Source organism: Lepidochelys kempii, chromosome 4 (assembly GCF_965140265.1).
Source record: "Lepidochelys kempii isolate rLepKem1 chromosome 4, rLepKem1.hap2, whole genome shotgun sequence".
Taxonomy (NCBI): Eukaryota; Metazoa; Chordata; order Testudines; family Cheloniidae; genus Lepidochelys; species Lepidochelys kempii.
The window spans coordinates 118,111,857-118,134,780 of record NC_133259.1 but is presented as its reverse complement, the minus strand read 5'-3'; the positions used below and the strand labels follow the sequence as shown (position 1 = coordinate 118,134,780).

The following is a 22,924-nucleotide window of genomic DNA, read 5'->3' as shown; positions in this document are numbered from 1 at the left end:
TTTCATTCTGTCTGCTCTGTCTGTCAGTCTCCGATTTTCAAGCACCGAACTCTGGAAAACTCTCCTATCTCCAGTTGTGATACGAGTGATACTGAATGTTCAATACCAGTGAACAGTGCAGCAGTGCTGAAGAAACCTCCTTCATCAAGTACTTCACCGTGTCGAGGCCATGTCCTTCGAAAAGCAAAGGTGAGAACATCTATTGTTTGACTTTCTTCTTCTGCCCCTGTCCCTCATGACATGTTTCTCATCTCTCCTTTATTCATGGTGAGGGAAAGATGGGTTCCTGCTGCTTGAATGTCTAAGGGTGAAATTTCACAGCAGTATAGAGGGCTGGCCCAAGGTCTGCATTCACATTAAGTGGTGCATGGTTTCATGCTGGTCCTCTGAACAGGGATTAATTTCACTCTGATGGAGTAAATTTGGGGAACCAGATGACAGAAGAACAGAAATACTGCATTAAGACGATAGATTTGACTCCGTATCTGTCTCTGTTCTTTTATGGAGTTCACTGTAAACGGCCTGTGATACAGACTGGTCCTTTAGTCCTTTCACCATTACGCTAATGGGTTTAGTCAATAAGTATTTAGTGTCGTTGTGAAACCCAATGCTTTAGTAATCAAAGGAATATCAGATCTAATCATTGCCAGCTGATGCAAGAGCTAAATAGTTCTAGGCTGTAGTAATTGAAAATACACTGTGCAAGCAACCACTCTTGCTGTACAATTAAAGTAGAAATCCATTGAATTTAATTTGTTCTGACTAGTGCCTGGATGAAACTTTGCATTCCTACCCCATTGATATAGTCTTTAATATACGTGCTACTTGTGCTTTATGTTAAATGGGATTTTCATGACAGTTCTCTGGGCCTGGCTGAACTGGCTAGTTAAGGTATGTTACTGAACAACTCATATAGCAAATAAAAAGGGATGTTACTGCTGGCATGGGTCTGAGATCTTTGTGTTGTTTTGGTCTGTTCATTGCTAACTATAGTTATAAACCAGAATCCTTCACATCTGTTCTTCATACTGCACTCCATTCTTTTGTCTAAAACAACCATACGTGTTGTATTTTAGGAAGCATTTTAACATTTCATTGAGGCTAAGATATATATTTTTTCATCCATTATAGATATTTGCAGTGTTTGAAAGCAGAATTTACAAACAAATGCATTTTAGCAAAGGATTAGTGAGGGAGCACCATCTAGTAGTTATGACATGCAACTGAGAGTCCTCTCCTGCTCTGCCACAAACTTGTCATGTGACATAAGGCAAGTCACTAACCCTATCTGTGCCTCAGTTTCCCCATTTCAGAAAAGTAAAGTTCTTGGGATGAAAGAGACTATATATTGGCAATTTAATTATTCACTTACTAATGTATTTTACAACCTACAAGAGTTGCTCAAAATGCAGCAAAATCTGCTCTGTTAGTTGTGAATGGAAGATTTAAAGAACACTACTGGTTAGTCAGAGTCTCTTCTGGAAGAATCTTGGGTGTAGGATTAGACTATTTAAAAGAATACGAAGCTACTTTTCTATCAGTGGGAAATAATTCCACATACTGAATTCAGATTTAACAGCTGTTGTCACCTTTTCATAAAACCTCATACTCCAAATATTAACAGTGAAATTTAGCTGAATTAGATAATACAACCCAAACTGTACTGAACTCATTCAAAACTAGATACAGCCAAATTCCACCATCAGCTATGCATCTGCATCTCACATTAATTCCAATGGGAGCTGAATGCACAAATATGAGGGTGGAATTTGGCACTTAATGTTTTGGCCTTGTGTAGTTATGAGTAAGCCTAGGGAGCCATTTGGCCCTTAATGATTTGACTAATCAGTGGGAGTTGTTTGTGAGCATCCGGAGAGTGGAATTGGTTCAGCATATGTAACCTCCCTCATAGTGTGTGGGAGGTGAGGCCAATTTCATGTCTGTGCTAACACTAAAGTCCCTAGTAATGGATACATTTCACAATAGGTAGGATGTGTTTGCGTAAGCCCTGAAAATTTTGGATACTTATCTGATCCTCTTTATCTTTTTATTTCTACCCCTTGTCTGTCTCTTACTCTCTTTCCCCAGCTCTGTCCATTCTGTATCAGACCCCTGGTGCGCTGACTCTCTCTGCTGTGAGCCCTTTTATCTGTTACTTCCCTCATTTGAGCGTTATATGGCACTGCGTAACTTCAGGGCTGCACACACTCTGCTGGAGTAGCTGCTCTCCGCAAATCTCCCAGGCTTTGGGGCCTGTCTGGTTAGAGACTACTCTAGCATACATTGTGCACCTCTGAAAGGGGAAGCAGGAGGAATTAGAACAGAGCAGCCCGTCTAGCAGAGGGACTCTCAAACCTCCGGCTTCCTAATAGAAATATCTTTGACAATACAGGAGCCTGAGAGGGTGTTCCTGAGAGTAACGGAGTCGGGGAGAAGTTTATGCTTAACGAACCAACTCAAATCTAAAAGTTCAGACTCTGGGGCCTGTTCTGTTCATGCATCCCTAAGGGACACCAGCTATGGGTCACCACGGGTGCACTGCCATGACTGTAACATCAAAAAGGATCATGCAGTTGGAGTGATGCACCTATTTATCTTAACAAGATAAATTATTGCTATTAAGCAGCAGCAAGATAAAGATTATGGAATGAGCAACAAATTCAGGAATCCAGCATCAAGCCCAATTAGCATTAGAAAAACTTTCTAACATAAGGATAATTTAGTTAAGTATCAAGGGAGGTTGTGGAATCCCCATTGTTAAGGTTTTAAAGAACCTGTTAAACAAACATCTGTCAGGGATGGTCTTGGTTTACTTAGGCCTGCTTCAGCACAGGGGCCTGCATTAGATGACCTTTTGAGGTCCCTTCCAGCCCTACATTTCTATTATCCTATCTCTGCAATGGGAATGGGGGAAGAAGGACCTCGCTCCCTTCTCCTCCCCCCCACCCCCAGTTCTGAATCAGATGTGTAATTGCTCCACAGATAATACTTCAGACCAAAGACTGTGGCTGCATGTTCTGCCCAATGTCCTGTGCCCTTGTGTGCAGTTGTTCCGGGAACTTTGCAGATCTGGGTCATGCACTTAACTTCAGTACCCAGAAAGATAACAGAGCAAATAATTAAACAATCAGTTTGCAAACACCTACAAGATGATATGGGATAAGTAACAGCATGGATTTATCAGTAACGAAGCGTGTTACGCCAGAAACCTAATAGCTTTCTTTGACAGGGTAACAAGCCTTGTGGATAGGGAGGAAGTGGTAGATATAATATATCTTGACTTCAATAAGACTTTTGATACTGTCTCAACATCTCAACATGACCTTCTCAGAAACAAACTAGGGAAATACAACCTAAATGGAGCTACTATAAGGTGGGTGCATAACTGGTTGGAAAACCATTCCCAGAGTGTAATCATCAGTGGTTCACAGTCAAGCTGGAAGGGCATATTGAGAGGGGTCCCACAGGGATCAGTTCTGGGTCAGGTTCTGTTCAATATCTTTATCTGTGATTTAGATAATAGCATACAGAGTACACTTATGTATAGACACTTAGATTTCTATAATATTTCCTCGTCTTTTATTTTTCCCTTCTAGGAATGGGAGCTGAAAAATGGAACATAAGCATTAGAAATTTGTTTCCTTTGCTTAAAGGCCTTGCTTCATATGGACCAAGACATAGGCTGCGAAAGACGCATCTGTAAAATGGTGTCAAGTGACAAGGTTTTATAATTATGTTCAGTTAACAGTAGCTTGGCCCTCATTTGACTGTACTCTTTCTACTGTATTATTGTGTAACTGAGTGTGCCCCTTTTTATTATCTGTAACTCTTTATTTCCAACTTTATTTGTAAAAATCTTAGTAAAAAGGAGCATATAGTTGCAACTGAAAGTTTACATTGCTGAAAGAGGTTAAAACAACAATGTAAATGCCATTGCATCAAAAGTCCTGAATGGAAATCAAGACTGGTGCACGCTTTGAGACCCAGATAAAATCATATACATTTAGATATGTTTTACTATTAAGGCTAATTTTTACTTTCAGAATTCCACCACCTGAGAGAGGACTTTTCACAAGCTTGCTCGTTAGGATTCATTCAGCTGTTACCTGTTCACTTGGCAGGAGATCGAAGAAATGTTTCCACAGGAACGACATGACTTGTTTGAGCTGGGAAGTCAGGAACTCTTCCCCACCACTCTTTTCTCAATGGTTATGAGACGACCATGGAATGACAACTTGGCTGTGAATCATTTTTTGATACATTTTAGACAGATGCTTTTGTCATCAGGGCACAAAAAGCTGCCATGCATTTTAATAAAAAGAAAAGGAGTACTTGTGGCACCTTAGAGACTAACAAATTGGTTAGTCTCTAAGGTGCCACAAATACTCCTTTTCTTTTTGCGAATACAGACTAACACGGCTGCTACTCTGAAACATGCATTTTAATATGTTCTTTTTAGTGTTGCTGTTGTTCCTAAGCACCTGTCATCTTCAAACAGTTTCTCTCATATAGTCTAAAAATTATTTGGGCATGATTTAAAAAAGGCAACAAAGTCCTTTTTATATGTTGCTTCCTTTCTGCACCTCCCAAAAAAATCCCACTGACAGCCTCTAAAATTAATTTTTAAATAACAGCAACTTTAAAAGGCTCGTGCAGTTTTGTTTTGCTTGTTTTAACATTGTTAAAGTCAGGTTTTATAACTCTATTGTATTTGCTTTCTGCAGTCCTTTCAGAACTTGGATAATATTTTTGAGGAAATACGATTTTCCAATCTCCTTTATACACGATGATGAAATAAGAAGTGACAAGACCATTTGTGAGAGAGGACTCATTTTCTGTTTGCCAAGAAACAGGGTTTTCCTTTTAGTCTGTGAATAATTAGAAGTCTGTTTTCCTTTTGTTATCTATGTGTCTCTGCTGAAAAGTCAGATGCCTTATTTCCAACCCCAACTGTTCAAAATTCATGAGTCAAATTACTGAGAGCAGCTTAAAAATCATGAAACTTTTGTTTTTTAAAAAAGTTATTTCTATTTGTCTTCTGTTTTTTGAGCCTTTATAATGCACTCAGGTCACGTTTTCAAGATTATCTCTACAATCAGGAGGGCTTGAAACTAAAGTTGAAATTTTGACATAATCACTTGTCTGCAAGTGCTGGGGCTTTAAATAAAGCATCAAATATCACCAGTCTCTTGATAAAAACACAAGAGTTGGCAACATTGCAGATACAGACATCAAGGGAAAAACAGATCACTTGATGTCCCAGTCCTGCAGTTCTATCATTGGTAATAATTTACTTAGCTTTATAAATGTACACTGGTATGTAAAACTCAGAGTAAGGTGCAAAAGGACATCCATGGACGTTACACACACATGCAAACTGCAGGCTTACAACCATAGGCTAAAATGTTCAGCACCCAGCAGCCCCAAAATCTGGCCCCAGTTGTGGGCCCTGAGCACTTTTGAAAGAGTGGGTCATAATGGCCCACTACTCAGGGTCTGATTCTGTTACACATTAAAGTCAAAGACAAGGCTCCCTCAGTGGTGCAGGATCAGGACCAAAATGGCAGTAGGCCTTGTTGCCTTTTTTAGGGTCCACAATAATGCAAATACAGTGGGGAAATACATGTCAGCATTGTCTCTTTTTCAAAGCTGGCTATTGTATTGTATTTTAGATTGACCTTAACATTTTCTAGGTGAAGGGCACAAGTTATGCTGCATGATATGGACTATAGTGCTATAAAGTATCCCAGAAATATCAGGAAAAAAGTTTGATGCAAAAGTAAGTTCATTTAGGCTTTTTACTTCAAAAGTTATTTATTTGTATATTTCACTAAATATTTAATTTATATCTGTACATATTTATGATGCAAATTAGGCCTCTAGTCAACATGTGTGATGCTGAAACAGTTGTCGTTAATAAGTGGTCCTATATCAATAACACTGAACAGCCAATAGCCTAACTAATTTGAGTCTGTTTTCCCCCAGATTGTCTCTGTAACTTTTTTCCCCACAGTGAGGAGTGACTTGTAGGGAGGGTGGGGTTAAATTTTTATCTCATGTCTGAGATGAGTGTGGAAATTCCTCTAAGCAAACAGATATTGCAGGCTGCTTCTAAGATGCACGACTCCATGTAATGATTCTTCCATTCTGCCACATACACCTTTAAGAATGGGACCCCAAATGCCTGTTCTAAATGATATATTATGTAACTAAATGTGCAAGTACATTGCTAATATTTTGCAATTAGCATACTAGCTAAGACTATTCTATATAATGGCCAAGGTATTATAATATAGAATATACTAAACTCCGGAAATAGCCTCTTTCCAGAACATATTCAGTGCTGTGAAATACTCATTTTTTGCGCGTTACTCTTACTGTACAAATTTTAATAAAAAGCAACAAAGTTTGTATTTTCGTAGTTTTGAAATTTCAAAATTACCAGGCAAACTCAGCAATAGGACAGTATGACATTTTAAAGAGAAAACTCTTCTATTTTAAATCATCGCATTTCTATGTCTTCTGAGATAATGTTACACATGTGCTTCCTAAACAAACTCCTATTACTGTATCAGGTGCTTTTTTAAATATCAGATCATAATTTTGGGAAGACCAAAGGTGTTTTTTATAGGATGATTTTGGTGTTTTGATTTTTCTAACAGAGAATACTTAATTTAGTTTCAGTTTTTCATTTTTAGACACGTTCAAATTAATTGGGTCTGGTTGTATGTTGTAAGATAATGTTCTCATATTAAGAATGTAATTATTTCCTTATTGTATTTTTAAAAAAAACAAAATCATATTTAAAAATCTCTGTGGGGAAAAAAGCATGCAAGAAACATGAAAAAAGCTTTTGTTTTATTTTTGTTATTGGATATGTTGGCAGTGCCCATTATAATTGTAAATATATTCTTTCTACTGTATTTCTCAATGTATTTAATTTTTAGAGACACATCCATGGGAAATCATGTTGAAAAAATCCAAAATGGACCCACCTGCAAGTGTGTGTCTTTAGCTTCATTTAATTTCTGTCTTTCTAGTTTGTTCTCCAGGAAGTCTTAGAGTGTGAAAAAGGACTGGCGCCTACTAGGTGTGACAGATTTATGTGCATTATTAATAAAAATTACCCTGTCAAAACAAGAAGTGTTTATATCACAGTTTCTTTGTAATTGTTAACATAATTAATGCATAATACCTCAGCAGCTCACTAGAAATCATCGAATCATAGTATCATAGAATATCAGGGTTGGAAGGGACCCCAGAAGGTCATCTAGTCCAACCCCCTGCTCAAAGCAGGACCAATTCCCAGTTAAATCATCCCAGCCAGGGCTTTGTCAAGCCTGACCTTAAAAACCTCTAAGGAAGGAGATTCTACCACCTCCCTAGGTAACTCATTCCAGTGTTTCACCACCCTCTTAGTGAAAAAGGTTTTCCTAATATCCAATCTAAACCTCCCCCACTGCAACTTGAGACCATTACTCCTCGTTCTGTCATCTGCTACCATTGAGAACAGTCTAGAGCCATCCTCTTTGGAACCCCCTTTCAGGTAGTTGAAAGCAGCTATCAAATCCCCCCTCATTCTTCTCTTCTGCAGGCTAAACAATCCCAGCTCCCTCAGCCTCTCCTCATAACTCATGTGTTCCAGTCCCCTAATCATTTTTGTTGCCCTTCGCTGGACTCTCTCCAATTTATCCACATCCTTCTTGAAGTGTGGGGCCCAAAACTGGACACAGTACTCCAGATGAGGCCTCACCAATGTCGAATAGAGGGGAACGATCACGTCCCTCGATCTGCTCGCTATGCCCCTACTTATACATCCCAAAATGCCATTGGCCTTCTTGGCAACAAGGGCACACTGCTGACTCATATCCAGCTTCTCGTCCACTGTCACCCCTAGGTCCTTTTCCGCAGAACTGCTGCCTAGCCATTCGGTCCCTAGTCTGTAGCTGTGCATTGGGTTCTTCCGTCTAAGTGCAGGACCCTGCACTTATCCTTATTGAACCTCATCAGATTCCTTTTGGCCCAATCTTCCAATTGGTCTAGGTCCTTCTGTATCCTATCCCTCCCCTCCAGCGTATCTACCACTCCTCCCAGTTTAGTATCATCCGCAAATTTGCTGAGAGTGCAATCCACACCATCCTCCAGATCATTTATGAAGATATTGAATAAAACCGGCCCCAGGACCGACCCTTGGGGCACTCCACTTGATACCGGCTGCCAACTAGACATGGAGCCATTGATCACTACCCGTTGAGCCCGACAATCTAGCCAGCTTTCTACCCACCTTATAGTGCATTCATCCAGCCCATACTTCCTTAACTTGGTGACAAGAATACTATGGGATACTCTGACACCATGGAGAGGAGCATGGTATTAATACCTAAATAGATCAGATAGAAGAAAATCAAAATGTACCTGGCATGACTCATCTAAATGGGTTCTAAAGAGGCACAAGTTATTACAATTGTTCCAGATACTTGCAACTTTTTTTTTTTGAACTGCACTGTGATCCCTTTAGCTTCCCAAAAGCCAATTGTAAAGCTGGAGCTCTAAGGCTAAGTAATGCCACACAAGTGAAACAAAGTTCAGGACATTTAGCGTTTGTGGCAGGAGAAAACTGCAGCTGAGCAAAACCTAAAATCCTTTAAAAATTTGGCTCTTAGGAACTCAAATCCCATTGAAATATAGTGGAATTTGGGCATCTCATTCCCTTATAAACTGGGATTATCAAAGGAATCTTAAGTGCCGATATGCATATTTCAGTGCTTAGGAATTTGAAACAGGCTGACAATGTCGCCTCACTGGCAATAGTATCGGGACAAAATATACTTTCTTTTATTAAGTCAGCTTCTCCATCAAATGCAACTGTTACCTATTTTAAAAATAGCTAAAGCAGTTTTCTTCTTAGCAGCTACAAAAGCATTTTCCCTTTAAAATAGCCTCATACTGTCGTCCATCAGCATTCTGTCACTTTTTAAAAACTCTGCATCTGTCACTACATGAAAACAATGAACCATTTTAAGGTCTTTCCTATATTAGAGTATATTAGATAATCAGATTAATTTACTTGCATCAAGGAAATAAGTTTTTCCAATTACTTTTTGCTTCATCCCTTATAGTTATCACTACATGTTCCTGACAAGATTTTAAAAGGGAAAAAGCTGCTGTTCCTTGGTTCATCATTCATTTTTAAATGGGTTGGTAATTGCTGCCAATGCATTATTTCTTGGGGGTTTTGCCTTTATTAACCTTTTTTTTTTTTAGTCCAAACTGTTCCTCCTGGTACTTTATCTCAGGCCAGCTTGCATGTGATGTGGTAAGGGTGAGAATGTCTTTTAAACAGAAATTTAAAATGTAGTGAGCAGCTTGTTTCTCACACACACACACACACCCTGCCCTCTTTGCCTTTTTAAAAAAACCACTGGGGTCAGAGTAAACACATTCATCAGAGTAGTGAGTTTCATAAGAAAATGATGCAGATTTCCAGATGTAATTTTAAAAAAAAAGAAGAAGAAGCTTACTGGAAAATGGGGGAAAACATTTATATATCTATGACCCAGAAATTGCATGACAGGAATTTAATCAAGTTTATGATGGGATTGAAAAATGGCTACTCTTGGAGATTTGCAAAGTAATTTGTTGGTTATTGTTTTTAAAGCAGACAGCAAATAAAACACCAGGGTAGTGTGTGAGCATTATTTTACTTCCTGTTCTTGGAAATGAGGGGCTTGAGAAACCCAGCCCTTTGCATTCAAGTTTAGCATGTTGCATTGGGATGTCATATAACAGGGGTGGCCAAATTTACTGACCCTCTGAGTTTGAGAGCTGGGACTCAGGGCTTCAGCCCGAGTGGGAGGAGAGTCTCCAAGCTTCAGTCCCATGAGGTGTGCCTGCCCAGACTCAGGACTTCAGCCCCACAGGGAGTGGGAGTTCAGAGCTTCAGCCCTGTGGGAGGCACCTGCCCAGGCTCGAGGCTTCGGTTGAAGCCCTAAGACACTCGTCCCCACGGGCAGAAGCCAGAGGTAACACATGGGGCGGCATGTGATTTTTGCCAGGGATTGCTGGCCCTGTTCGGTCACATGGTTCCACTGGGCCCCTCCCTGCATGGCAGTTGCTGGAGCCGGCAAGCTGAGAGCTGCGCCTTGGGCAGAGGCAGCAGCAAACAGCTGGGAGCTGCAGGGACAGCCGCTGCCTCGCCCCATGGAGCTAAAGCAGTGGCCTCTCCCAGCTGTTTGCCAGGCGGAGCTAACACCTGGGAGCTACAGGGAGGGGCTGTTGATGATAAGAGGGGGAGCATGATTCAAGATGGTGGGGAGGCCCGAACCTTTAAATTGTGTCCCCCTCCCCACTCTCAGCAGGGACCAATCTTCTCTGGCAGAAGCCCCTAGCCCCACCACCCCGCCGCAGGCAGAAGCCCCAAGTCTGCCCCCCGCCCCCAATAGGCAGAGAATGGGGGGTGGAGGGGGCATGGAGGACTCTGCGAGCTGCAGTTTGGCCACCCTTGTACTATAACGTTTCATTGCTCCATGGACAGCAATAGAAGACACACCACTGGGAGAAAGGGGAGAAGGAGGTTCAATACGTTTTATTTCTACTTATACATTCCCTCATTAACCATTTTTAATGCTTAGCCTCCTGCACAGCTAGAGAACTGCTCTTGGGACGTAAAACACAGTAACCTGAGATTAGAAGAGACTCCTTTTTTTTAATGAGGGGCTCTGCTATTGCTATGGAAGTACTTTTTATTTTACCTCTAAATCCCAGCTGCCCATCGGAGGAAAACTTGCTCGCTCTCTCTGTGCATGGTCAGCATGATGTTTTCATTGATGCCTGAATCCAGCCTTGCTTATAGCAAGCACATGAGGTGTCATTGCATGGGCTGACAAATCTTGGCCAATAGATGTCTTAAAACCGACCTGTCTTTCTGTAATTACTGTTGCAAGACTGCCATGTATGGCTTTAAAGAAAAGTTCTCGGCACATATTTATGAAGCTTTTTCTTCCAGTTGTCCAACTTTTGTACACAACTCTTCCATAAAGAAACAAACAACACGGGCTCCCATGAAAGCCTTGTTTTAGGTCAGAAACGACTGTGGTTTATCAGCTGGACTGACTCCACTATTGGTTTAGCTGCTGCTCACCTGTTACGGTGGGGCAAACAAAGTGGAAGGCTGGCTGCAGCGTGCGAGACTAGTAGGCACTCTACAGCCAGTTTTTCCCGTCCACATTGGTCACCAACAGCCCTATTTTTTGAGGTTTAAAAAAGAAGAAAAACTACGTCAGGTCAGGTGCCAGTGAACTGACCTTTCTTACCCTGCTCTTGCAGCATTCAGGACTTTGACTGAGCTGCCTGTCATTTTCCTGTGTGAGTTCATTTGAGAGCATAGTGATTGGTGTTACCCACATAGTTATTAGTGGGGCATTTAGTGCACTGGCTGAGCTACATCACATGATGTGAGCAGCATGAGTAGGGCCCATAGAGCTTGAAAGGAGTGTTGTAGCCATGGAGATGGTTTTGCCTCTGTTGTATCAGCAGGGTCTGGCGCTGCTTTGCATTGGTGTGTCCTGGTCTGTGGGGAGCTTGCTTATGATGAGTTTGGGTTGTTTGAAGGCTCGAACTGGGGGTTCAGGAAAGATTTCTTTCAGGATGCGGGTGGCATCAAGTATGGGGTGTAGTTGTTTGATGATTCCCCCCCCCCCGCCACCCCAAATATGAGTAGTAGGTGACAACTAGGAGTGTGCAGTCAGAGGGGTTTTATTTCTGTGTTGCCGCAGAGTCTCCCAGGGTATTTGGGTGGCCCAGTCCATTATGGAATCTACTGCTCTGGTGAAGTGGCCTTGTTTGGTGAAGGCAGTTTGCATAGCCTTGACTTTTGCCTCAGTGCCTATTCTGTGGTATCTGAGTGCCTGACTGTATATAACAGATTTTTTTTTTGGTGGGTTGGGGTGATTGAAGGTGTATGGGTTTCTTGTATATGATTGTCTGTAGGGTTCCATTGTTGGCGTGTTCTGGAGAGAGTTTGATGGATGGGTGGCGGTTGTTAAAGTGGTGGTAATCTGAGGGCGTTTAAGCCATCTGGCCAGAGACTGAATGTATCATGGATGTAACTCAGGTATATCATTGGTTTTGTGGTATATTTGTCCAGAAGTACAGCTTCATGAAGAAGTTGGGAAGCCAGGCTCGTACTCATGGCTGGTCCCATGCTTTGGACAAAGTGTTTGTTGTTGACTGTAAAATTGTTGAGGATGAAATCCATCAGTTTGGCAATGTGTTTGGGGTGAATAGCTGACGATTGTCCATTGTCTTGAATTGAGGCAGGCAGCTATCTCATCATTGTGGGGGATGTTGGTGTATAGGGAAGGGACAAGGGCATATAGGCAAGGATGGTGTTCTGAGAGAGGTTGTAAATGGAGGAAGTCAATTGTGTCCTAGAGAAAGCGAGCCCTTTGGTTTGAGGATGGTTTTTATCAGTCCCGATATGCATTCAGTAAGAGTGCCATGGCCAGATATCACGTGTCTGCCTGGGTTCCCTTCTTTCTTTATCTTGGGAAGCATGTAGACTGTTCCTGGGGTGGGTTTGTGGGGGGGATGAGTTTCTGGACTTTGTTTTGGAGGGGTTGAGGGAAGGCTTTTATGATATCCTTAAGTTCCTGGGTAAAATGTGGTGTGACTGGGGGTCTTCGCTGAGTTCCTTATAATAGGTGGTGTCAGAGTTGTCAGTCGGCTTCCTTAACACAGTCATCCCAGTTGAGGACCACAAGGGTGCCCCCTTTGCTGGTTTAGACTCACAAATCCTACACAATCACAATATGTGATGTACCTCATCCAGTACACTAAATGCCCCGCTGACAACTATGTGGATAAAACGAGACAATCATTACACTCTCTACTGAATTTACATAGGAAAATGAAAAGGAGTACTTGTGGCACCTTAGAGACTAACCAATTTATTTGAGCATAAGCTTTCGTGAGCTACAGCTCACTTCATCGGATGCTGTAGCTCACGAAAGCTTACGCTCAAATAAATTGGTTAGTCTCTAAGGTGCCACAAGTACTCCTGTTCTTTTTGTGAATACAGACTAACACGGCTGCTAGTCTGAAACTTGACATAGGAAAATGATAAAACATCAATCACCTGTGGGTGAACACTCTTCATGAAGTGATCTCTCTATCTATCAGTCCTCATCCTCAAAGGTAACCTGCAGAACACTTTCATAAGAGGAGCTTGGGAACTCAAATCCATAACTCTGCTAGACACTAAAATCATGTGTTGACCACAGAGACACTGTCTTTATGGCTTACTACAGCAATCTGTTACCCACTAACCACCTTTTTCTGTCCTATGACTGCAGGGGTGTTAACAGACCATTCTATTTCGAATAGGCCCTTACAACAGTGGGTCTCAAGAAGGCGGGCTGGTTTCAGGAGCATCACGGAGCCTGAGCCAATGGGCGGAGTTGGGAAATATGGGGGGCATTGCCCCCCTAAACTGCAGTGCCTTCAGCCGAGGGGGCCAGTCCTGTGGGCAGCTACACACACACACGTGCACACATACCCCACCTCATCTCCCCTGCCCCCGGTGAAGGCGGAGGCAGCAAGCCAGAGCTGGGCAGGGTAGGGTGGCTGCTGCCATGGAGTGGGCACCCGCAGTGTTCCCCGTCTCCTCATATGGTTGCTACTCAGGGCCCCGGGGCTGTTCTGCAGCTCTCAGTCCCCTTTGACTGCTCGCAAAACCAGTGAGAGCTGCCTGGGTGGGGGGACCCAGCGCTGGGTGGCAGTAACTGTAGGGGGCTCTCAGCACACAGCCCCGAAGTGATGGGGCAGCAGGGATGGGGAGGAGCTTGGGGTTCTGGCCAGCCTGGGGTTTTTCTAGCTGTGCTGGGGGCGGGTGGGGAAGGGGGCTCAGGGCTCCTGCCATGCAGGGCAGGGTCTTGTGTGGAAGAGGCAGGGCCAGCCTCCCCGAAGGGGTCGGAGGGAGGTTTTTCCACCCATGGGCACCATTGCCTTATAAGTAAGGCTGCAAGGCTTTCACAGAGGTCACAGTTTCCAGGACTTCTGCAGCTGCAGGGGCTGGTGCAGCTGACCCCAGGGCAACCTAAGCTGCTGGAAGGGCACTGGGGCCAGCCGCACCAGCTGCTCCTTCATCGGCCCAGGCAACTGGTCCCAAGTGCTGCCCTGGGGCAGCGCCCCAGGCCGCTCCTCCCCCCCACGCAGCAGTGACCCCCAGAGCACCCACCCTGCCTCAACAGCAGTGTCCGCTGGAGCGCACACACCCCTCCCCCAGCACCTAAGATTTAGTTAGGGGTATTTTTAGTAAAAGGCATGGACAAGTCCCTGGTTATTGCCCATGACCTGTCCGTGACTTTTACTAACAATACCCATGACTAAATCGTAGCCTTACTTATAACATGTGCTAATGACGTATGCTAAACAAGCTCTTCCACCTTGCCTTTTGCTGCGCAGCTGGGCATTCCATGGCCAGCCCTGACCAAGCGCGCTGTGTGACTTGAAAGTCCCTCTCTCCCACTTACCAACAGCCGTTGGGCCACTCAAACAGCATTTCTCAAATGTGGCTGCATGCAGCCACCCGTGGGTTTTCCTGCGGCCGCAACAGCCTCCTGGCAAAGATGGGGAGGGGGACAAAGCAGCAGCCCCTCCCTGCAGCGCCCAGGTGCTCTGTGGGAGGGCTGCAGTTTCCCCCCACACACACACACACACATCAGCTGCGGGTCTCAGGGCGAGTTTAACCATTCTCCCCCCTTCAGCCGTGGGGCGCTGGGGGTGGGTGCTGTGCTTCAGTCCCTGCCTTGGGGTGGCAGGGCTCTGGGCTTCAGGACCCTCCCCTACTAGCTCTGGACTTCAGCCCAATGACGACAGGGTTCAGCAGGGCCAGCCTTACGAGGCACCGTGGTCAAGGAGTGGGGTGTGAGGTCACAGGAAGGACCTCAGGGTAATGTGGGGGAAGCACAGGGCCTGTGGGCATGATGGGGAAGCCAGTGGGATGGCGGGGGGGGGGGGGGGAGGGGATCCAGGAGGAATGGGGGGGGAGGTGTCAGCGGCAATGGGTGGCTGGGCAGGGGCACCACTGTACATTAGTGAGTCTGCAAAAAAGCCCCCCACAAATAAATTACAATGCTTTGGACATGTATATGTGAATATTTATTTATTTTTCCTGAAGTTAATTATTTTAGGAAAAATTGGTCAAAGTGGCCACCAGCAAGAAAGAGTTGGTGGCCGCATGCTGAGGCGACCAACATTTTTTTTTTTTAAGATCCTCCCCCGCCCCCCGCCTGCACTAAAAGCTATGATGTCACACACCCCCCACCCTCCCCCCCCGTAGTGCTAATATCCTGGGACTGACACAGCTACAACTACCCTGCACTGAGCTGGTATCGTACACCAGCATAGTCAGGTGCTCAGTAAACCTTAGCGTCACAGACCGCTCAACCTTAAGGGGGCGAACAAGTCACGATCAGAACAGCCCATGACTTACTATAAAGCACTGACCTAGGCTCTGCAGCCTTTAAGGGCTGAATCCAGTCTCAGGCTGTGTCTATACGTACAGGAGGCAGTAGAGCTCAGACACGGCACTGCATGCCACCTCATCCCTCCTCCCCCCCCCCCCCCCGCCCCACGAGGGACTTTCTAGCATAGATGCTAAGGCACTGCTTAAGCAAGTAGAGTAAAAATATGCCAGCACCTTAGGGTATGTACACTACACTCCCAAACATGCCTGCCGTGTCCCGCTATTGCCCCACAGTAGGGAGTTGGTGGAGTCTTTCTCCACCACAGCGAACAGCTCAAGCAACAGGGAAAGGCTCTGGCAAGGGCCTTTCCCCACTGCCTCAGCCCTTGCCAGAACCATTCACTGGCACAAGTATGGCCACAGCCTGTTTTTCGCTGCACCTGACTTACACAATGCCAGCACGCCACAGCCTGAGCGATCCAGACCACGCTGGAGGAGGAAGGGCAGCCACTGCATCATAAAGATGGCGCCAGGTGTAGAATCTATGCTCCAGGAATTCATCTTTGTGCCTGTGCACCTTAGAAAGATGCCAGCAGACAGTCCCCATGGTTCCGGGGATAGGGACATGTGGCTGGGAGAAGGAAGGAAGGAGGTGGTAACCAGGGGTGGTGGGTATCGGAGGCCAGGGAACCTAAGTCTCTAAAACGCAGGCTGGGGCCCTGCCCATGCTCTGCCACGAGGCCTCACCCTCACTCCCCTGAAGCTGTCAGTGGCTCACCTCCAGCCTGCAGCTTGGGGCTCAGGCCAGGGCCACTGAATACATCCAACTTTATGGCTAGCCATCATGGTACTGACCGATTTTGGTTTAACTATGTCACGGGTTTATATTTTTCACACCCCTGAGTGATGTAGTTATAATGACCTAACCCCCCCTGTGTCAATGGGAGGGATTTATCTGTCAACACAGTTACCCTGTCTTGGGGAGGTAAGGAGCTCTTCTGGTGGCATAGCAGCATCTTCACATACAACCGTATGTGAGGCTGCAGTTAATGCTCTGTTAAGTTTTTCAGTTACAAAGATGTCTAAATCCCTCTTGATTAGGCAGGGGATGCTTGATATAGGGTTGGATGTCTGGGGATGGGTTCACTTGATGATTGTTCTGTTCATTCCCTCTGACCACTGCAAGAAGACAGGATGCTGGGTTAGATTGACCATTGGCTTGACACAGTATGTTCTTATACTTGTCAATACAATTGCACTAAAAATATCCATTAGGTTGTTTCACAGTAAAAAAAAAAAAAAAAAAAAAAAAAGTTTAACCCAAAAAGACAATGCATGCAAATAGTTTAGAAACAAATTTTATTAAAGAAAAAGCCGTAGTGCAGTTTCTCAAGACAAATGCATACCTTTGGATGCAGTGGAGTACACAGGTACGTATACAGTAGTTTGCCTGCTACATGTTTGGAAGCTGAAAATACTGTTAAATCTGCATTGTGCAGGTTATAAATATAATTAAAATTTGGTGGTGGACCACGAACAGAAACTTGGTTATGTATGTGCACTACATATTGCACAAGACTTTTGATTAAGCTATTGATTGTGCAACTGAATCACAGTTACGTGTTACATTAAAGCATATTCAAACATAGTTGAGTCTTTGTTCTCCAAAACATCACGTCACTACAAAACTGCCATTTAATCTGTTACATATTTACAAAAAATATACAAAGAACTTCTTTTCATTTTTGACAATGCACTAATTATGGATTTAATTTCATTCTTCCCTTGAGTCCTGATGCTGTGTACAAAGAGGCTTGGACAAAGTCAAAATTCCTAGGAAAGTAGGGCAGTATTGTTTTCACAACTCTGAAAAAATGTGGAGGCAAAAAGAGAGGACTGCATCTTGTTGATGTTAAAGGTATATTACTGCTAAGAGCATTTAAGTGGGTTGCAGGGGGCCGGTTGTTCGAATTCCAGCTAAAAATACATTGTTAAGCAGTTGCTCATAAAAGCAACTCAAAGAATTTTGGAAGCTGAGTAAGTTACATCTTGGCTTCATCTCTTTTATGTTTGTGCTAAATGCTGTCAGGATAACCAGAGGCATAACAATTACAGGTAACATAGTTAACTGCTTATCCGAGTATAGCTGGAGTGAGAAGAGGTTAATTTGGCCCACTGCTATATATCAGATTCCGCCTTCTCTTACACAAAGTGTAATTCTAATGAAGTTGATGGAGTTGTGCAGTTGTGAGGGCTGAAGTAGCTCAGTAATGCCAACAAATAATAGTATACACTGAAGGGATAATGTGATTCACAAACCTTCACAAGTCATCTTTCATTTCTATTCCTTTCTCATGTTTTAATCAAGAGCTGTTGCTTGATTTGTCCAAATCCTCAAGTCTGACTTTGACCTAGTCTCTTTGCCAAATCCTTCTTATCTTAATCACACACGCAATGTCAGTAAAAGCTATATGATCATTTGCATGGTCTACAAATGCAGGCTACAGCCATTCTAAAAATGTTCATACTATCACATTTAACCTAGAGTAAGAAAATGGAAAATTCTCCAGCTTGATGATCCTTCCCCAATAATATATTAAAATGTTTAGTTTTGCAATTTCATAAATATAAAATTATGCTATTGTAATTATTGTATCTCAGTCAGGAGACGGGGGTGGCTGCTTTCTCTTAAAGCTACACTTGCAACACTATATTATTTGCCAACATCTTTATCATTGGGAAATGGTATGAGTGGAGCTGGTGGGAAGGGAGTCATAGTAAATATGTGTGTTTTTCAAAGTGAGCAGATAAAGTAGCAATGGACGGAGTCAAATATAATGTAGGCAAACACTGTGCAAACTTCCCTACTGAGTTCTGACAATTTACTCAAATCTTCACCTCTACCAATCTGCTATTCTGACTAGGGTGACCAGACAGCAAATGTGAAAAATTGGGACAGGGAGTGGGGAGTAATAAGAGACTATATAAGAAAAAGACCCAAAAATTGGGACTGTCCCTATAAAATCGGGATATCTAATCACCCTAATTCTGACCTCAAATTTCTCCCATCAAAGGGCACAGAAGGGAAAACAGAAATGCAGCCCATGAGTTGCTCCCACTTTGCCCCATCAACCCACCTTAATGGTGGAGTTGGAAGCAGAGCGATTCCAGAAGAAGGCCCACTCAGAAAAAGACCCGGGGTGGGGGGGACCCAATCACCATTAATTTTTCATATGGTAGGACCTGGCCTCCAAGCCCCATTCCTCCTTTGTCCCACACTGGCTGAATACAGCCCCTCTACAAAACTGTGAAGTTGCAGATGTTACAATGTCTGTAACTGATGATGCGTTAAGCGTCATCAATTCCAGGGAACATGCCATAAAGAATAGCTGTTCTGTGACTCATCTCCTTACCTCTTGATACAGGGGAAAAGCTAAGGAGCAGCTTGGGTAGCAAACACGAATGTGGCTCACAATCATTACCCCGTATGTAAACACAGTGCTGTGGCTGTTAGTACTGACCTTTTTATGCAGGGCTGCTAAATGTCACACTTTGGGCAAGACTCACACATTTGCTCCTCATTCCTGCAGCCCTGCTGGAATCACACATAAGCACTAGGCCACCCTGGAAGCAATGGGCAGAGAGACTATCTCCTTTGCTCTCAGTGGGGTCCAGGCAGTGTGGAATTGGGGCATTGTAGAGCTGGCAGAGGGAGCCTCCAGTGGCACCATGGCTTCACTGGGAAGGGCTCAAAGAGAGTGCAGTGAAAGAGCCAGTCCAGCCACTGCCTTCCCTCATCAACTCTCCATCAGCCCTTTGCAGCCCTCCCCTCCCCCCAAGTATTTCTAACCCCCGCCTGTTCGAAACATGTCCATCAGGTCCCTGAAAACCACACGATTGGCTTAATAATGGTCAGATTTTAAAAAGACGCTTGTGTTCTTTTCATATGCCTCCCGGTGCTGGAGCATGTAAGGTTCAGATTTTCTAAAGCCTCTCTGCAACCATGCAGGCTAGCAACTTACCTTCTCAAAGAAAATGAAACCAGAGCTTGCCCTGTAAATAGCTAATTCCAGGAGCTGGGGCGTTAAGAAAAATACTAAATCATAGAATAGCAGGGTTGGCAGGGACCTCAGGAAGTCATCTAGTCCAACCCCCTGCTCAAAGCAGGACCAATCCCCAACTAAATCATCCCAGCCAGGGCTTTGTCAAGCCTGATCTTAAAAACTTCAAAGAAAGGACCACCTCCTTAGGTACCCATTCCAGTGCTTCACCACCCTCCTAGTGAAAAAGTTTTTCCTAATATCCAACCTAATCCTCCCCCACTGCAACTTGAGACCACTACTCCTTGTTCTAGCATCTGCTACCACTGAAAATAGTCTAGATCCATCCTCTTTTGACCTTCAGGGGTCCCTTCCAACCCTGATATTCTATGATTCTATGATTCTCTTTGGAACCCCCTTTCAGGTAATTGAAAGCAGCTATCAAATCCCCCCTCATTCTTCTCTTCTGCAGACCAAACAATCCCAGCTCCCTCAGCCTCTCCTCATAAATCATGACTTTTAAGAGTGCGAGAGTTGTGATAAAATCACAAGAGTTAGCAACGCTGCCCTCCCTCCTCCCAACCCTGACCTTACATACCTCCTCAGGCTGCTCCAGGATCTCTGAACTGCACACCCATTCTCAGACCTCTCCCCCTTCAGCCACCACCTTCACACTGCCTCACTCTAAACCCACAGGCTCCACCCTCCACAACTGCCCCAGAAATCTTGCAATTCCCTCCTCCCCCCTCCACCGGCTTCTCTAGGCTCCTCTCACCCACCTGACTCTGCCAAACCCCACTGTCCTCTGGCAGTCCTGGGTTACTCGTACCCTTGTATTGGCAGTGAGGAATAGGCTCATCCCCTCATACCTTCCCCGCTGCCCACTGGGGACACCTGAGTGGGTAGCAAGCAATGCCACACAAAGCAACCATATGCCACCCAGTGGGCAAACAGCCCCTACACCTGCCCCGCCTTCTAGTAAGTGACTTGTCCCATCTTACGTAAGCGAAGCCCCATCCCAGGGCAGTTGAGCCAGTAAGCCACATTCTAGCTCAGGCACCAGTGAAGTGAGCAGGGAGGTCCATGTTTGTGGGACTGCCCAGCCTCATTGCCCTCCCTCCCCTCGGCACCTGGCCAAGTGTTTGGCGGACAAGAGAAGGCATGCTGTGTGGCCACATGCATGCGACAGCAGCACTCTTCTCTCCTAGAAACTAAGGTGGGGAAAGGCCCCTGGGAGAAGGCAGTGGGGGACTGGGATATGGGTGTGTGTAAAGGGAGGGAGGAAGGGTTTGAAAAGGACAGCTCAAAGACAGAACGTGAGTGTGAGTGTGTAGAAGAGACAGAGAGGAAGATTATTAGTGGCTAGGGTTGCCAAGTGTCTGGTTTTTGACCGGAACGCCCTGTCGAAAAGGGACCCTGGTGACTCCTGTCGGCACTGCCACTAAAAGTCCAGTCGGTGGTGCTGTGGAGCTAAGGCAGGCTAGTCCCTGCCTGTCCTGGTTGCGCGCTGCGCCCTGGAAGCAGCCAGCAGGTCTGTCTCTTAGGCGGGGCGGGGGGCTCCGGGTGCTGCCCCTGCCCAGAACACTGGCTCCCCACTCCCATTGGCCGGGAACCATTCTGAATCCCTTGGCCCCAACCCCCAGCATGGACCCCGTCCTGCACTCCAACCCAACTCCAGAGCCCACACCCCCAGCTGGAACCCTCGCCCCCCTCCCGCACCCCAAGCCCCTGCCCAGTGAAAGTGAGGGGAGGAGAGCAAGCCCCTGAGGGAGGGGCAATGTAGTGAGCAGGGGGTGGGGTCTCGGGGCAGGGGTGGAGCTAGGGTGTTCGGTTTTGTGAGATTAGGAAGTCGGCAGCCCTATTAGTGGCAGACGAGGCGGTGTCACTATAACTCATAGCCCAGGCTCAGATTAGTGAGGGAGCCAGAGGTGAAGAGAACAGAGATGAGAGCCATGTGGGTGTGGGAGGGGGGAAATTGCTCAGAAGAGCCCTGGGAAAGGCAGGAGGGCAGAGATAGAGGGAGGAGGAGACAATTTGGAAAAATTAGAGGCTCTAAAAGGAAGTTAAAAGATTGGGATGCTTGGGAGAGACGGAAGGCAGCAAACAACAGAAAGGAAGAGGACAGAGAGAATACATGGGGAGACGGAGTTAATATAAAAGAGAATAGGGGAAGAAATAGGGATGGTAGCATGGTATGATTTTTGATTATTAGCTTGCGAGATCTGCTCAGATACTGCAGCGTTGGGCAGGGCCCAGGATAACCCACCCCCTCTCGCCCAGGCCCCACCCACATTCCACCCAAGCTTCTTCCCATCCCTGCTCTGCCCCCTCCTCGCCCCTTCCCCCAATCCCCACCCCGCCTCTTTTCAGCTTCCGCCCCTTTCCCCAAGTGACCCTGGGAGCCGGTGGGGCGGAGCAGAGCGGGGCAGGCTGGGGTAACTGCCCAGGCCACCCTGGACCCCACATCCTGAAGTGCGGGGCCCCCCGAAGCACGGGGTGTTTGCCCTAGTCCATCCTGTGGATGGAACGGCTCTGGTGTTGGATTTCATTATAAAACCCTAGATAGAGGAAGAAGAGAGTGCAAAACAAAGGACTAGGAAAAGCATGGTAGCATGTAGTGGGATATACACCAGATGATGGGAGCAGGGACAACCGACAACTAGGAATGTGAAAGGACATGAGTGAAAGGAAGAGCTGAGAAAAACACAGAGAAGGAGAGAGAGAGAAAAAACAGAAACTTGAGATAAACAAACGAATGACAGTCTGGCTAACAAAGTGGCCAAATCACTTAGTGATTAGCTCCAGGTGCTTCGCTAAAATGTGAACAAAGGAAGAGGTGCAACATCAAACCTGTGATGGAGCAGGTACGTTGGATGGATCTTTGGTCTATGCTTTCTTTAACGTAGCTCATGTTATGGACTAATGCTGAAGAACCGTGAGGTGAGGTAAAACAGGGGTGGGTGCTTCTGGGTAGAAAGCTAGCTGAAAGGAGTGACTCTCGAAGAACTGGAATTAGCGTAAATGAAGAAGAAACTGTTCCAAATGCTGGTGGGAGGTAAAATAATGGGGCGGGGGATTAGATCCACAAAAGGATTTAGGCCACTAACTGCCACTTCAGATGGCAAAGTTCAATATTTAGGTGCCACTAAGATTCTCACAGGCAGGTCTGGCTCCAGGCACCAGCTTTCCAAGCAGGTGCTTGGGGTGGTATTCAGAATGGGGCAGCAGTCCGTGTCCTGCGGCAGCAATTCGGCGGCAGCTCAGCCGCTTTTCCCGCTGCGGCAGCAATTTGGCGGTGCCTGGTTGGGGGAGCAAAATTGGTAGAGCCACCCCTGCTCACTGGCTGTCTAACTCACCTGGCACCTTAGGTACTGAATTTCAACTGCAAAAGCTCCCTGGACACTAAGTTGCTGCCAGT

At 45.3% G+C, this 22,924-nt stretch overlaps 1 protein-coding gene across 3 annotated transcripts in view; it reads left to right on the top strand.

The window, feature by feature from the left end:
- Positions 1–7,143, top strand: part of AFAP1 (actin filament associated protein 1) — a 168,113-nt gene extending 160,970 nt beyond the window's left edge. For all 3 annotated transcript variants that reach the window (XM_073342598.1, XM_073342601.1, XM_073342599.1), the window contains 2 exons: positions 28–189; positions 3,597–7,143. In XM_073342598.1, coding sequence (XP_073198699.1) covers positions 28–189; positions 3,597–3,623 — 189 coding nt within the window. In that variant the 3' untranslated portion in view covers positions 3,624–7,143. The remainder of the gene's footprint in view (positions 1–27; positions 190–3,596) is intronic.
- Positions 7,144–22,924: the final 15,781 nt, after the last annotated feature.